Raw genomic sequence first — 15,967 nt, 5'->3', positions numbered from 1 at the left:
GTAAATGACATCTTGGGACCCCTCCCCACCACTCCATTGAGGTCCCCACCCTCAAGGATCCCATGTTCCTCACACTGTCCATGAGGACACCTCACTCCTACCCCGCCCCGTTGCTAGTGTTGTCAAGGACATGGGGTAATGAGATCATTTACACACTGCTAGGGGAGATGGACTGGGGCCAGCACGGTGGAAAAGTTTGGTATCATTTAGTAAAGCAGACAATGTGCCTACCTCCAAACCTGCAGTTCTACTCCTAGGTGTGCGCCCTAGAAACCTCATCACGTATGCAGCAGGAAAGAACATGTGAGCCTGCTGACAGCAGCACTGCTGGGTAGAGCCCAAACTGGAAACCACCCAACTGCCATCAAAGGTGGGATGGAGACACAGAATAATGAAGAGCAATGAGGATGGACGCAGCCACATGGTGAATCTCATAAACATATTGTTGAGTGAAAGAAGTCAGATACCAAGAGGTACATACTGCATAAAATTCAACACAGGCAAAACATTATTTTTAGGGGTACATGGTAGACAATCAAGAAAATGATTAGCCCTTCAATCCGATTTCCTTTGGAGAAAGAAGGAGAAAGAGGGAGGGAGAGAGAGAAGAAAGAAAATCCAGAGAAGGAGAACCCTCTCTACTCTTCTGCCTTTGTGGAAAGTACTGCTTTGGGCAGCAGCGGAGGACAATCAACCAATGAACAAAACAAGATAACTGAATAAAGACCAAGCATATCCATTATCACCACCAATGTGAACACAAAAGAAACTCTACTTTTAAAAGTCAAAGATTCTTATATTGAATAGAAAAAAAATCCACTCAGATGCTACTAAATAGAGACCTACCTAAAACAAAGTGACACAAAGCAGCTGAAAGAAAAGATGGGCAAAAATATATTAAGCATATTCAAGCAAAAATAGAACTGACAATTTTAATCTCTAAAGATGTAATTCAGGACAAAAGCTTTAAACAGAAAAAGGAAGTTACCTTTTGTTGAAAAAAGATAAAAATTACAACAACCGTGTAACATAATAAAGTTCTGTTCATCAATAACATAACATCAAACGTGGTAACACGAGAAATTGAAAACCCTTACTGGCGGGGGGAAATTCTTCTCCAACTCTATTTTTGACGAATGAAACATCTATAAAAATCATCTGGGGGATGGGGGGGTGGGAAGGGACAGACTGGGATTTCAAAATGTAGAACAGATAAACAAGATTGTACTGTGTAGCACAGGGAAATATATACAGGATCTTGTGGTGGCTCATAGCGAAAGAGAATGTGACAATGAATATATGTATGTTCATGTACAACTGAAAAATTGTGCTATACGCTGGAATTTGACACAACACTGTAAAATGACTATAACTCAATTTAAAAAGAAATCACACAAAAAAATAAAAAGCTAAAGCTCTAAATGTTCTTCGAAACAATGAACATACATGTATATAAATTTTTAAAATATGTGCAGTATATTGTGTATATGTATTTATATGCAGTATATTGTATATGTGCAGTCAAATTTTAACAATTCTACCTAATAAAACTGAAAAATGAAAAAAAAATCAACTGCATACTAGACTACTAAGAAAATCACAATAACTTCCCTAAAAGTTGAACTAATCTGGGCCACATTTTTTACCATGATGCAATGAAACAGGGTTTTAATAACAATGAGCAAGCAAAATAAACCAAATGATTTGAACATTTTAAAAATAAACTTGGTTAACTTATTTCAAGAAAATAAAAACATTCTATAAACTATTTAGGAAATAGTAATAATGAAAGCAATGCATTTTTAAAAACTTACTGGGTGTGTTCAAGGCAAATCCATAAACCTTAAAGGTATTTATTACTGAATAACAAAGAATGAAAATAAATGAATTAAATGCTCAAAGTAAGAAACTATAAAGGTACAAAATAAACCCAAGGAAAATCTGTAGGAAACATGTACAAAAATATAAAACTATATCCTAAACAATTAGGACCGCAGAGCTAGGAATGAACTCTATGATCTGGATCTTTGAAAAAACAAACGATATGAAATGGGACAACAGGCGTATTTTACACTGATAGGGTATAACCCACCAAGATGGCACAGTAGGCAAGAACCTTGTACTCCTAACAACACAGCTTTCAAACATAAAGCAAGAATTGTTAGAACTGCAGAAATAAACAGACAAAGTCTTAATTCTCATGGTAAACCTCTCAGGAATTAATGGCATATATAGGCACAGAATATTTGAAGTGTTGAGAGGATTTGAGTAACACAATGAACACAGCTTGATCCAATCAGTTATAGCTAGAACTCTGTTTCAGAATACACACTTTCATTTCCAATACACATGAAATATTCACTAAAACTGACCAAGTACTAGGCACAAAGAAAAACTCAGTAATTCTAAAATGCAGAAGTAATTAAATCCATATTGTGATACAATTTTTAATAGAGAAGAAGGAGAAGCCACTCCTGTTAGAAGAGGCTAGGATAGCAGTGACATAGAACTTGAACAAAAAGGAAAATTGTAGGCCAATTCAACATTGGGACAAAAATTCTAAACAAAATGCTAGCAACTGAGTTTACAGTGTATTACAGGATTTACCTAAGAAATCTATGGAGATCTAGTCAACAAATTAAACAAGAATAACCATATAATCATCTTAACAGTTCACTACTGTGTCACCAGGGACCAGGAACAGTGCCTGGCACAGAGGAGATTCCCAATAAATATCTGTGGAATGGATGAAAGAATGAAGTCAGAGTTGGCACACGTGCTCCCACATTATCACTACTATCTCCTATTATGCTGGGGTCTCCGGCAATGAGATAACAAAAGAAATAAACGGTGTTACTTTCAAAAAGGACAAGAGGTAGCTGTCACCATTTGAGATGATTTGATTACCAAAAAACAAGCCAAGAGAATCAACTGAAAAACTATTAACTTAGTAAGACAGTTTTGCAAGATGATCAGGAAACATGATCACTATTATTAAAAAACCTATCAACAGCTTTAAAATACCTACAGGTACAATTAGAAAAAGTGTAATGGGAAAAAACATTATCCAAAACAAAGATAACCAAAATTTGTAAAACATTTAGAAATAAACTCAGTACTTTTCCAGACATCCATGAATAGAAAAGCTGAATGAACGGAGACATATACCATATTCCTGGTTAGGAACTCAACATTAGGTAAAAATGACAGCTCTCCGCAAACTAGTCTGTGTATTTAATTTCAATTAAAATACCAATCATATTTTTAATGAAAACTGAAACTGATTCTAAAGTCTACATGGAAGACAAACTTTGCAGATTGGGCTTTTTTTTTTCAAGAAGAGGAGAGATTTTGCTATCATTTAACAAAACATAGCATAAAGCTGACTGAAACAGGGACAGACAAAAAGATCAATGGGGAAATAACTTAGGTTTCAAAAACATATCCATGAATATACCAGGATTTTGTTATTACAAATGTGGACATTCAAATCAGCACAAAAAGGATGGACTCTACAAGAAATACTGTCAACCAAGTTGGTTCTCCAGCTGGAAATAGAGTTAGATCCCCACCTCACACTATACATAAACAGAAATTTCAAATGGGTTATAGTTACACATAAAAAATCAATTTATCAAAATATTAAAAGAAAAATGTGAAGATAGCTCTATGATCTGGACATGGAGAAGGCCATGTCAAACAAGTCACAAAATCCATTAAAAAAAAGACTGACTGATTTCACTCAATAATAATTTTAAAAAGTCCTTAGGGGAAAATTCCCATCAATTCCACATATTTCTAAAAGAAAAGTGACAACAACTGGAGAACGTATTTGTAAAACAACTGACAAAAACTTAATATTCAAAAAAGATAAAGACCTTCATGAGAAAAAGATAAGCAACCTAATTTTTAAAGTAGGCAAAGTGTATGAACAGAGGATTTACTAGAGAAAAAGTACACCTTTTTTTTCAGTAAACACACGAAAACACATTTTTCCAATCAAGAAAATGCAAATTAAAACAACAATTATATAGCTTTCCACCATTGAATGGGCAAAATTTTTGAAGATTAGTAATATCCATTTCAAGCTTAAAAAGGAGAAATTCCTTCTCATATGCTATAGGTGTGAATGTAAACTTGTTCAGCTTTGGGGAGGGGTAAATTGGATAGTATTCATCCAAAATTATTAAATGTGTGTTTCCTTTGATGATCCTCCCCTGACCCCACTCCTAGGAAGACAGCTGCAGAAATGCTTCAGAATGTGTCCTCCTGCCCAGCATGCAAGGATACGGTCACGGAAGCACTGCGGCGAATGCTGACAAGTCAGAAACAGCCTCAAAACTGGTGCTACTTAAATAACATACATTACATGCATACAGAACACATGCAGTAATGCAAAATTATGAAGAGCTCTAGGTACTGGCACAGAAAGGTTTTCAAGGCACATACTTTTTTAAATGTAGATTATTAATAATATATATATATAAGATCCCATTTACTTAAAAACATCAAAGATGAATTATTTAAGGATGCTAACAATGATTATTTCCTGGGAAGGGGGGCAGTATGAATGGTGGGGGTGAATGAGCAAGAGGGAGTCTTAACATGTATCTCTGAATTTTTTAAGTAAATCACGACAAAAATGTATTCAGATATTTGTAATTGTTTTTAATTTTTAAAAATTTAGAAAGTCAACATGCAATACTTCGGTAATCAGTTTTAAATGCCATTTAAAAAAAAAAAAGCAAGCTGATTTTGGAGCAGTATGTGTCGGTCCTTCCTTCTGTCACCTACGGGGTGTGTCTCAACTGCTCCCCACAGAACAACCACTTTACACTTGAGGAAACCGAGGCCTCAGGCTCAGGCCCTTTCCCTATGCCCCAGCCCAAGCACTACAGCAAAAACTATCAGCCCCCACTCTGATGAGTCTCCTGGCAGAATTAATTTCAGGATGCTTGGCCCTCCCACTGACCCCCAGCCCACAGGGCCACCCAGAAAAGAGAACAGAGCCAGCACATATTTGCACACATTTAATCCCTACTGTTCTGGTCCCCAATTCCAGAGCACTTCTAGGCCACACTTCCCTTCTCCTGGTCAACCAAGGCCTAGTCATCCACCATATCCCTCCTCACTAGGAGGCTAAAGCAAGACCCAGTCTCCCAGGGGCCACTCTTTCCCAACTTTGACTCTTGTTGAAAACAGAATCATGACCTTGGTCTAACCTTGATCTGGCCAGAGATCAAGGTTGATCCAGCAGAGGCAAAGCATGGAGAAGAAGGGAGAGGGGAGATCAGGGGTCCATTAGGGGCTGCAGCAGCCAAGACATGAGTAGGAGCCAGGGAGAGGTGCGGGGTCCAGAGAGAACCCCGTTGCTTATTTGCTTCTTGATCCATTTGCTGTATTTGGTGACACGGGTGTACACATCTGGATTACGTACTTTGGCGCAGGCCTTTTCCCAGGACAACACCCCAGCCAGAATCCATCTGCCCTCGACTTCGCAAGCCAGTGGACCCCCAGAATCCCCCTATGCAAAGAGAGAGGACTGATGGAGGCTGTGGGCCTAGCTAGGACCCAGGGAATTGGGGGACCCAGAATGCCCACCCTCTGAGTTCTGCTTGGAAGCTTTTTTCATTTCTTAAGGATCTCACTACCTGGAGTCTTCCTTCACTCCTCAGTTGAGGACCCCATCCCAGAATATCAAGCAAAATCAAAGTCACTGGGAAGGAAAATGGGAGCACTGCCTGGTAATGATGACAAAGAGAAGGCCCAGCAAACCCCTCCCCAGGGAACTGGCCCCCTACCGGGAGTCATCCCAACCAAAGGAGAGCTGCCAGAACCTCCCAGAAACTCACATAGCACATGTTTTCTCCATAATTGGTGGCACAGATCATGTCCCCCAGGACAAGGGGGACAATTCGGGGGACGAGGGAATTCTTGCGGTAAATCCGATCACATCTCTTGTTGTCCATGATAAACACCTCAGCCTCCCGCAGCTCTGGCGTCAGCGTGGAGTTGGCTGTGGAGGAGCCCAGTGGGGTGAGAACTGAATCCTCACTCCACTCAGCCCTGCCTCTTCCCAAGGTCTTGTCCCCTCCATCCTTGAGACTCAGCTACACCCTTTCACATCTCCATGCCCTCCGCCACTTGGCCCTTACCCCTGCAGTGTGGACCATGTCTGGCAAGCACCTCACCCTCAGAGGCTCTGTTTCAGGATCCCTTTCTCTGGGAAACTTTTGCTTCTGAACCAAGCAGGCTATAACTCAAGTTTCAAAGCAACCACTTAGAAATCGAGACCCCAACCACATGCTGCTTCTCTCCAGCCTCTGAGCTTTGCACCAGCTGTGACCTCTGCCACCCCAACTGACACCCATTCCTCCTTCAGGCATCTCAGGCAGACTCTTTGCCCAGAGCTCATCCCAGATCCCCCAGACGTGCTCTCAAGATCACCTGACAGTTTTTGCCTCTTTCCTTGTCAGCCTATGTCCCCACCCACACTCAGTTATGAGTGCCCTGCAGGCAGGGCATGCATTCCCAGTGTCAAGGGTTTGGCATGTGGCAGATGCTTGAACATCAAAAGTTTGTCGGGTGAACAAATAAGTGAATGAGGAATTTATGAATCCCTGACTCTGAGTTTTTGTAAGAGGCAAATGATCATGCCCAGCCCAGGCTTTGCTGGGCCTGAATGAAGTGCCTACAGCAAACGCAATGGTGTAAACCATAACAATGCTTCTCATATGAGGAGCAAACCCAATACATCCAAAGAACCAAGGGCCAGCAGTAACAGCCACAGCTTCCTGAGAGGCACCATTCGGAAATTCAGCAGCAAGGTCCCAGAAGGAAAGGAGTGCACCCTCTAGGGTACCAAATCTCACCCCTACCCCACCCTGCTCACCTGAGAAGCGCCGTTTAACCTGGCCCCAGCCAGTCACCCAGCACTGTGTTCCAACCTTCAAGTTGTAGCTGGGTTCCGGGAGGCAGATGGGCTGCACGTACTTGCTGAAGATGGCAGGAGTGTGAAGCTGGAGAAGGGCAACATCGCCCATGATGAAGGTCCGGCCCCAGTACTTGGGGTGCAAAATGATGTCCTTCACGGGGATTGAGAGGGCCTTCATGGCGTCCTTGGGCTTCAGCTTGGAGGTGCCGAGAATCACTGAGTACTCTTTGGTGCTACAGGAGACACAGAGCCCCACCTGGTAGACATAAGGTTCCCAAGCAAACCCTAGGCTCCTACCTCAGACAAGGACCCTCCCCTTAGCAGAAGTCCTGCCTGATTTTCCCTGCTCATGTCATCTTGCTCATCCAGTCTGGGGGCCCCTGGGGTCAGAGATATGGCTGCCTCCTCATTCATCAGCTAAACTGGTTCAAGCAGCCTGGTCTGTGTGTTGTGTATTTGGGCATGCAGCTGTTAGTATGCATGTGTGTTCTCATGCGTGTGAGGGGTGGCGTGTATGCTGGGTTCTCCTGTTGCCCTGTTTAGGATACAGTCTTTTATGCTTGGGGGTCCTGCCCCAGCTCAGTCATAAGCATGATTCTTCCCTGTCCTGGACATCCCTTCCCACCCTCTCCACTGCCCCCACTCCCACCTTGTTTCACAGAGGAGACCAGGAGGCTAGGCTGAGCCCATTGCAGCCCTGGGTCTCCACAGGCCACACTCACCTTTGGATGCAGTGGGCGGCAGTCACCACCCAGCTGAGGTCGATGAGGGCCCCTCCACACACGTGCTCATCTTCTACTCGGAGGCTTACTTCCCAGGGCCAATGGCGGGTCACGTCCGAATTCTCCAACCACCAGGGTTTGCCACAAGCTTCAGGAACAAGCATGCCAGGAAGATACAGTGGCCACACAGAGAAGGGTAAGAATGACAGAGACCAAGATACCTCCAGGGCAATTTGCACAAGGCTGTAACCCGGGGGTTTGTTCCCACTTCAAAGAAGGGGAGACTGAGGGTGAGAAAAGACCAGTGGCCTGCCCAAAGGCACTGAGCTGGACAGAAAATGACAATGACAGAAATAAAAAGCATCAAGACAAAGAGACATGACAGGAGGAGGAGAGAGATACTGAGACACAGAGGAAGCAAGCAGCACAGAACCTCACAACAAGGGAGAAGCACAGAAGGAGCCCCAGGACAAGAAATGTATTTCCTTGTGTCCGGTAAGTCCCTAGGCCATGGTGCTGCAAGGCTATAATGCTTGCTTCATCTCTTGAGATACAAAAGGGCTCTGTCCCCACACTACTCAGGGTTAAGAAAAGCTCCAGACTTATGTGTCAGAAGTCTTTTCATAGGCCATTCAGAAAACAAAACAAAACAAACAAAAAAAACCCTAGCATGGAGCCCACAGAGAGAGGTACCCCTCCTCTCACAGCTTACACACTATTAGTTTGCAAGTAGTTCCAACAATCAAGTTGGACAATTGTATGAACGTGAACATAGATGCAGAAATTGTAAATAAAATATTAGCCAACAGTATATTTTTTAAAAATAATGCACCATGATCATGTAGAGATTGTCCCAGGGGTGCAAGGGAGGTCCCACAATGGAAGCGCTCTTGGTATATTCGCCATATAAATAGGTTTTTTTTCCCCCTAAGGAGAGAAAGATCGCCTGCTTTTCTCAATAGACACACACACACTAAAAAGGCATTTGAAAAATTCAGCACATATTTATGACTAAAACAACAACAACAAAAAAACTTAGCAAACGAGCAACAGAAAGAAAATCCTTATTTATAAAAGTTATATATCATAAACCTTCAGCAAACATCACATAACACTAAGGAACAGACCCCAAAAATTACACTGACAGAAGCCAGGAATAATGGTACTTCGTGGGAGGAGGACAAAGGAAGTAACTGGGGGGGGGGGGGGGGCGGAAGGGAGTTTCTGGATGCCAGTACTGCTCTACTTTCTGACCTGGGTGGAGACTGCACAGGTGCCTTCATTGTGTGGTAATTTCTTGAGCTGGACACATAATGTGTGCACTTTTGTGTGTATATGTAATACTTCAACAACTCACTTTTAAAATCGGTAACATTTCTCTACCTCCAACCAATCTGAATACAACACAACTATATTCAAAATAAGACATTTCTGATAGCTAAAAATTAAAAAGTACAAAGTAATGAACATATACAACAGTATGCAAGATTTCTGCAGTACTGCACTTTAAACTCTAATAAAGGACACTGAAAATGATCAGCATAAATGGAGAAAGATTCTTTACTTTTAAATAGAATATTTCAGAAGTAATTTTTTCCAAAATTAATCTATAAACTCACTTTCCCAGTTAGAATTTTTAAGAAATTTGATAAACTTACTCTAAAAGCAAAATAGAAAAACAAAGTTCCATGAATACTTCAGTCTTTGAGAAAGTAGAGCAAAGAAGGGACACTTATCCTAACAGATATTAAGATACATACAATGGCCATACTATCCAAAGCAATCTACAGATTTAATGCAATCCCTATCAAATTACCCAGGACATTTTTCACAGAACTAGAACAAATAATCCTAAAATTTACATGGAATCACAAAAGTCCCAGAATTGTCAAAGCAATACTGAAGAAAAAGAATGAAGTTGGAGGAATAACCCTTCCAGACTTCAGACAATACTACAGATCCACAGTAATCAAAACAGCATGGAATTGGTACAAAAACAGACATATAGATCAATGGAGCAGAACAGAGAGCCCAGAAATAAACCCACAGACCTACAGTCAATTAATCTTTGACAAAGGAGGCAAAAACATACAATGGAGTAAAGACAGTCTCTTCAGCAAATGGGGTTGGGCAACTGGACAGCTGCATGGAAATCCATGAAATTAGAACACTCCCTCACACCATACACAAAAATAAATTCAAAATGGCTTAAAGACTTAAACATAAGACAAGACACTATAAACCTCTTAGAAGAAAACACAGGCAAAACACTATCTGACATAAATCTCAGCAATGTTCTCCTAAGGCAATCTACCCAAGCAATAGAAATAAAGGCAAAAATAAACAAATGGAATAGCCAAGACATGGAAACAGCCTAATTGTCCATCAACAGATGACTGGATAAAGAAGATGTGGTATATTTACACAATGGAATACTATTCAGCCATAAAAACCAACAACATCATGCCATTTGCGGCAACATGGATGTTTCTGGAGAATGTCATTCTAAGTGAAGTAAGCCAGAAAGAGAAATAAAAATACCATATGAGATCGCTCATATGTGGAATCTAAAAAAAAAACATAAATACAAAACAGAAACAGACTCATAGACATAGAATACAAACTTGTGGTTGCCAGAGGGACAGGGGTTGGTAAGGGACAGACTGGGATTTCAAAATGTAGAATAGATAAACAAGATTGTACTGTGTAGCACAGGTAAATATATACAGGATCTTGTGGTAGCTCACAGCGAAAGAGAATGTGACAATGAATGTATGTATGTTCATGTATAACTGAAAAATTGTGCTCTACGCTGGAATTTGACACAACATTGTAAAATGACTATAACTCAATAAAAAAAGTTTAAAAAAATAAAAAAATAAACAAATAGGATCTAATTAAACTTACAATCTTTTTCACAGCAAAGGAAACCATAAGCAAAACACAAAGACAACCTGTGGAATGGGAGAAAATATTTGCAAAACATGAGACTGACAAGGGCTTAATTTCCAGGATATATAAACAGCTCATACAACTTAATAATAAAAAAAAAAAAACTCCAATCCAAAAATGGGCAGAAGACCTAAACAAGTAATTTTCCAATAAGACATACAAATGGCCAATAGGCACATGAAAAAATGTTCAGTACCACGTTTATTATCAGAGAAATGCAAATCAAAACTACAATGAGTTTATCACCTCACACCAGTCAGAATGGCCATCATTCAAAAGTGCACAAATGATAAATGCTGGAGAGGGTGTGGAGAAAAGGGAACCCTCCTACACTGCTGGTGGGAATGTAGTTTTGGTGCAGTCATTATGGAAAACAGTATGGAGATTCCTCAAAAGACTAAAAATAGACATCATTTGATCCAGCAATCCCACTACTGGGCATATATTCAAAGGGAACCTCAATTCAAAAAGATACATGCACCCCAATGTTCATAGCAGCACTATACACAATAGCCAAGACATGGAAACCACCTAAATATCTATCGACAAATGACTGGATAAAGAAGCTGTGGTTTATTTATACAATGGAATACAACTCAGCCATAAAAAAGAATAAAATAATGCCATTTGCAGCAACATGGATGGACCTGGAGATTGTCATTCTAAGTGAAGTAAGCCAGAAAGAGAAAGAAAAATACCATATGATATCACTTACATGTGGAATCTAAAAAAAAAGACAACTGAACTTATTTACAAAACAGAAACAGACTTATAGACATTGAAAACAAACTTATGGTTACCAGGGGGAAAGGGGCTGGGAAGGGATAGATTGGGAGTTTGAGATTTGCAGATACTTACAATTATATATAAAATAGATGAACAAGTTCATACTGTATAGCACAGGGAACTATATTCAATATCTTGTAGTGACTTATAATGAAAAAGAATATGAAAATGAATACATATATGTTCATGTATGACTGAAGCAGTATGCTGTACACTAGAAACTGACACATAGTAAATTGACTATACTTCAATAAAAATATATATATACAAAAAAAGACACATCAAAGCCATAATAACAAAAACAGTGTGGTATTAACAAGGATTGACAAATAGACCCTTCCCCCAAAAAACTTCTGCTTCTACAGACCTCAAAACACTCTCTCTGTGACCTTCTTCAGAACATACCCTCCCAGGAACTGAGGTTTTCCTGAAGCAATGGCTCACCCAACCCACCTGGTTTGGTGTTGTCTCCTTTGTAACCTGGAGGAGAAAAAGGGGACAGAGATGAAGAGGTCATAACAAGATGACAGTGAAGAGGTGTGTCTTTTCACTAATATGTTAATTCATTCATTCACCAAATATTTTCTAATCTCCCACTCTATTTCCAGCCTGGAGCCCAAGGCTGGGGGTAGGGGAGGACAGAAATGTGTCAGACAGATACATCCTGTATTTGCCCTTGAGAATCACGTTGTCCAACGGGGGAGACATAAGTAAACACACAATCACCTGGGTGAGATCAATGTAGGGACCAGGCCACAGGTGTCAGGTAAGTCCAGAAGTGGTAGACAGAGAGGCTTCTGGGAAGAGGGGTTACTGTGCCAGGTCTTAAATACGACAAGGTAAAACAGAAATGAAAAGTGACAGTGACATTCTTTATGATACAAACACCATGGTGTAGGTGGAAGACTCCAGAGGATAAAGGGCAAGGCCTGTGATGGCAAGAAATGATGTCAGGGTTAGAAGGCAGCCTCATAAGCCAGGCCAAGCCGCCTGGGTGAGACCCTCTGGGAGGAAGGAGGCCAGTGGAGGTGTGCAATGGTCAAGCTTGTATTGTGAAGGCAGTATGGAAAATAGATAGGGAGGTGGCAAGACTGAAAGCAGTAAGCCCACCAGAGGCTCTGCAGAACCCAGGCAGGAAATGAGGAGGTCTGAATAAGGAAGCAGCAGTGAGAAGAGACATGGTGAGCTGGATGTAGGACTTAAGGGAAATGGCTGAGTCCAGGATGACGCTCAAGTTTCTGATTTTAGAGAAGCGTGACCACTATTGGCTGACTTAGAGGACAGAGCAAGAGAACCCAGTTTGTAGGAAGAAGAGAGCCTCAACTTTCAAATCCAAGATGCTGAGACAGTTCTAGGTCATTCAGATGTCCAGTAGGCGGCTGCATATCAGACACATTGCTTTGGGAGACAGCATCACATAAATGGCAGCTCAACGCCCACGGCAAGTAAGTTCACCCAGGGAGCAGTGAAGACAGAACCAAGACAGCACCTTAAGGAACATCAATATGTCAGAGACAAACAGAGCAAGGGTGGCTAAGAGCACAGACCTCCCAGGAACGGGCTAAGGATTAAGTGAGAAGTGAAGAAGCTCTGGAAGGAAACATGAAGTGAAGGCTTACTTTGAGAAATCTCAAAATAGTGAGGCAGCAAGGGGAAGAGACAGAGTGAAGAAATAAATCAGACAGAAAGAGAGAGGATAAAGAACTATGAGAGAGGAGGACGGAAGGAGCAGCACAGGGAAGATCCAGAGTCCAGAGCAGAGGCTGACCTTGAACTGGAGGCCTGTCTCTGATTCCGACAGAAAGCGGGGAGGGTGGCGATGAATAGTGAGGTTCAGAGGCGCCTCTGGGGGCTGGAGGGAGTCAACGGAGACAGCACCTGATGGCCTGGGTTTCCTGAGGGAAGGAAGGAGCTGCTAGTGAGGCACATTGGGTAGGAACGGGCAGTCTGGGAAGACGGTGAATTTGCGACTATTCGTTTAAGTGGATGGAGTCCACGAATTTGGCCCGGACCGCCTCACCGAGCCGGGTCTCCAGCGGTGCCCAGCTGCGTGGGAAGATCAGAGAGCCTGTGGTGGAGGGGTAGAGAGTGAGAGGCCTGAGGACGCTTAAGAGGATGGTTCAGGTCTCAGCCGTGAGGTTCATACGTTCACACCTCAGGGAGGAAACGCTGGGGTCCCCCCACCACCACCACCACCGCTGGCTCCCAGGAGGCTGCAGGGCTGGCAGCCTTGCGGAAGGAGACGGCGGGTGGAGAAGGTGGGAGTTCGGGACCCCTGGAACCGCCCTGGTAGATGCCGGGAGGGGCAGTGGAGGAGAAATGGCTGCGGATGCGCGCCGCGGGGCCTGTCCGGGCCTCGAAGAACCCGGAGCGGAGCAGACGTCGCCTCACCTGAGATCAGCAGCAGCAGCTGCGGCAGGAGCAGGAGCAGGAGGCGGCGGCTCAGGCCCGAGGGCCTCGAGGCTGCAGGCGCCACACTGACGCGGGACAGCGAGGCGGCCATGAGGCTCGGACGTGCCCCCTGGCGGCGAAGAGGACAGCTCGCACGAGCCCCGGATGCCGCCGCGACGGCGTCTCCCGCGCCTGACGGCACTTCCCGCCGCAGACGGAGCCTCGGGCACGTGACGGCCCCTCCGCACGTGATGACGTCGCAGACGTGCGACGGCGCCCCGGCACCGTGAACGCTCCGCCGCGCGTACCTCCATCTCGTGCAGGTTCCTTAAAGATGCCTGCAGAGCTCTGGATCTGTCGCTGCCTCCGCGCTGGCCAGTCCCATGAAAGCACCCCAAATTGCCTCAGTTGGTGACTGTGTCTCAAAACCTGGCCAGCGTAGGCACATACAAATCCCAAGACTGGTGTTGGCATCTTGTTGCCCACCTTCTGACCACAACCTTGTTTCCCTGGGCGTCGTGCATTTGAGGGTGTCACAGTTTATACTGACTAGAAAATCTGAAAAGAGGTAGAAAGCACAAGAAGAGAACAGTAAGGCTATGCAATCAGGGAAGATGTCTTTGTGAAAGTGGCATCTGAGCTGGACCTAAGACTTGAACAAGGAGTCTTGGCGTAGTCCTGAGAAAGAAAAGGCATTTCTCCTCTTCCATGGACCACCAGTAGGATGTTGGAAACTGAAAGAGGTGGTGGTGGATGCCAGACCTTGGGCTTTCAGGGTGTTTTTGTAGAAGGATGCAGCCTTTGGACCTGCTTGGTGTGTCCCAGATTAGTTGATAAAAACCAAGATTACTGCTTCTTCTGTCTAGTGTGGGGGAATCCAGCTCTGGGGACCACATTACTCACCTTAGCATCTAAAGAGGTCCAGGTGAAGCGTTCCACCAATAGGTGAGTAGAAGTGACATGTGCCACTTCCATGCCAAGGAAGTCAAGAGGAGGTTGCCTTCTTTACTTGTGTTAATGCAGAGGAATGGTTCTCAACGTGTGGTCCCCAGAGCAGCAGCAGGATAACCTGGGAACTTGTTAGAGATGTACATTCTCAGGACCCACCCCAAACCTGCAGGATTGAACACTCTGGGAGTGTGGTCAGCAATCTGTATTTTAATAAGCCCTCCAGGGAATTCTGAGATTCTTATTCTAAAGCATGAACCACAGGGTTGAGTGGAGCTTTAAGATGGAGAAACACCACCTGCTGACCAAGAACACCTGTTTGGAATGTTATAGGAACAAGAAGTTAAATTTATTTTTTTAACTCGTGAATATTCAGTGGCTTCTAAAAGCAGCTGGTTCAATACTTATTAACAGACTAGATCTGATGCAAGTTCCTAGTCTCTCAACTCCAGCCTTCCTTAGACAACACATAAGACAAAAACTACACTTGAAGCCCAGGGATATCTGGGAGCTGAAACATTGACCTCTGGAAGGGCAGGTGACAGGAGATGGAGAGGAAGTTAATTAGCAGCAAGACACAGAGACTCTGGGACACTGTCCTAGAATGAGGGTAAAGAACCAGTACCTTGAGGAGTGGGGTAAAGTGCAGTGGTAGAGCGTGCGCTTAGCATGCATGAGGTCGTAAACATGTGCTTAGCATGCACCATTAAAGTATTTTAATTAAATTTTAAAAGGAACCAGTACCTAATATAGTGAATCTCTCTTATACTCCTCTCTGTGGGAATACAGATCTTTGGTAACAAAGTGGAGGTGAGCAGCAAGTAGAAGCAATGGAAGAGGAAGAATATTGCTTATGTCCAAAATATATGTATTCTCAATTTGACTCTATCTCCATCTTCTAATCTGAGTTACGAAGGCTATGAAATTAGGCTACAAAGCTCACTGCAGACACGCTGATGACTATAACAGGAGTACAGGGAGCAAAACCCAGCTGAATAATACCATCCTTAGGACTCACACATGAGCAGGTGGGGACTCGCCTCTCCCTCTTGGGCATAATATAAACCATGAATAGTTTCTTAGTCAAATGGGAAAAAACTAGTTCTCTAGAGTATATTATACGCAACCCACAACCTCCAGGAAAACAAAGATCAGAACACAAAACAACAAATTCCAAACATTTATTCCATGGATATCAGAAATATCAATACTCCATAATCACCTCACACAACTT

General features: G+C 43.0%; 1 protein-coding gene across 1 annotated transcript; it reads right to left on the bottom strand.

The window, feature by feature from the left end:
- Nucleotides 1-4,550: 4,550 nt before the first annotated feature.
- On the bottom strand, nt 4,551-14,827 carry PRSS45P. Its single transcript, XM_032458668.1, has 7 exons — nt 14,689-14,827; nt 13,786-14,343; nt 11,848-11,874; nt 7,657-7,804; nt 6,893-7,167; nt 5,853-6,016; nt 4,551-5,524 (listed from the first exon to the last, which is right to left on the bottom strand). The coding sequence occupies exons 2-7, from the start codon at nt 13,895-13,897 to the stop codon at nt 5,291-5,293; spliced, it is 960 nt and encodes a 319-aa protein (XP_032314559.1). The 5' UTR covers nt 13,898-14,343; nt 14,689-14,827; the 3' UTR covers nt 4,551-5,290.
- Nucleotides 14,828-15,967: the final 1,140 nt, after the last annotated feature.

Source organism: Camelus ferus, chromosome 17, assembly GCF_009834535.1.
Source record: "Camelus ferus isolate YT-003-E chromosome 17, BCGSAC_Cfer_1.0, whole genome shotgun sequence".
Classification (NCBI taxonomy): Eukaryota; Metazoa; Chordata; class Mammalia; order Artiodactyla; family Camelidae; genus Camelus; species Camelus ferus.
Note: the sequence above shows the minus strand (reverse complement) of the source record. Positions and strands in the feature narration are given on the sequence as shown.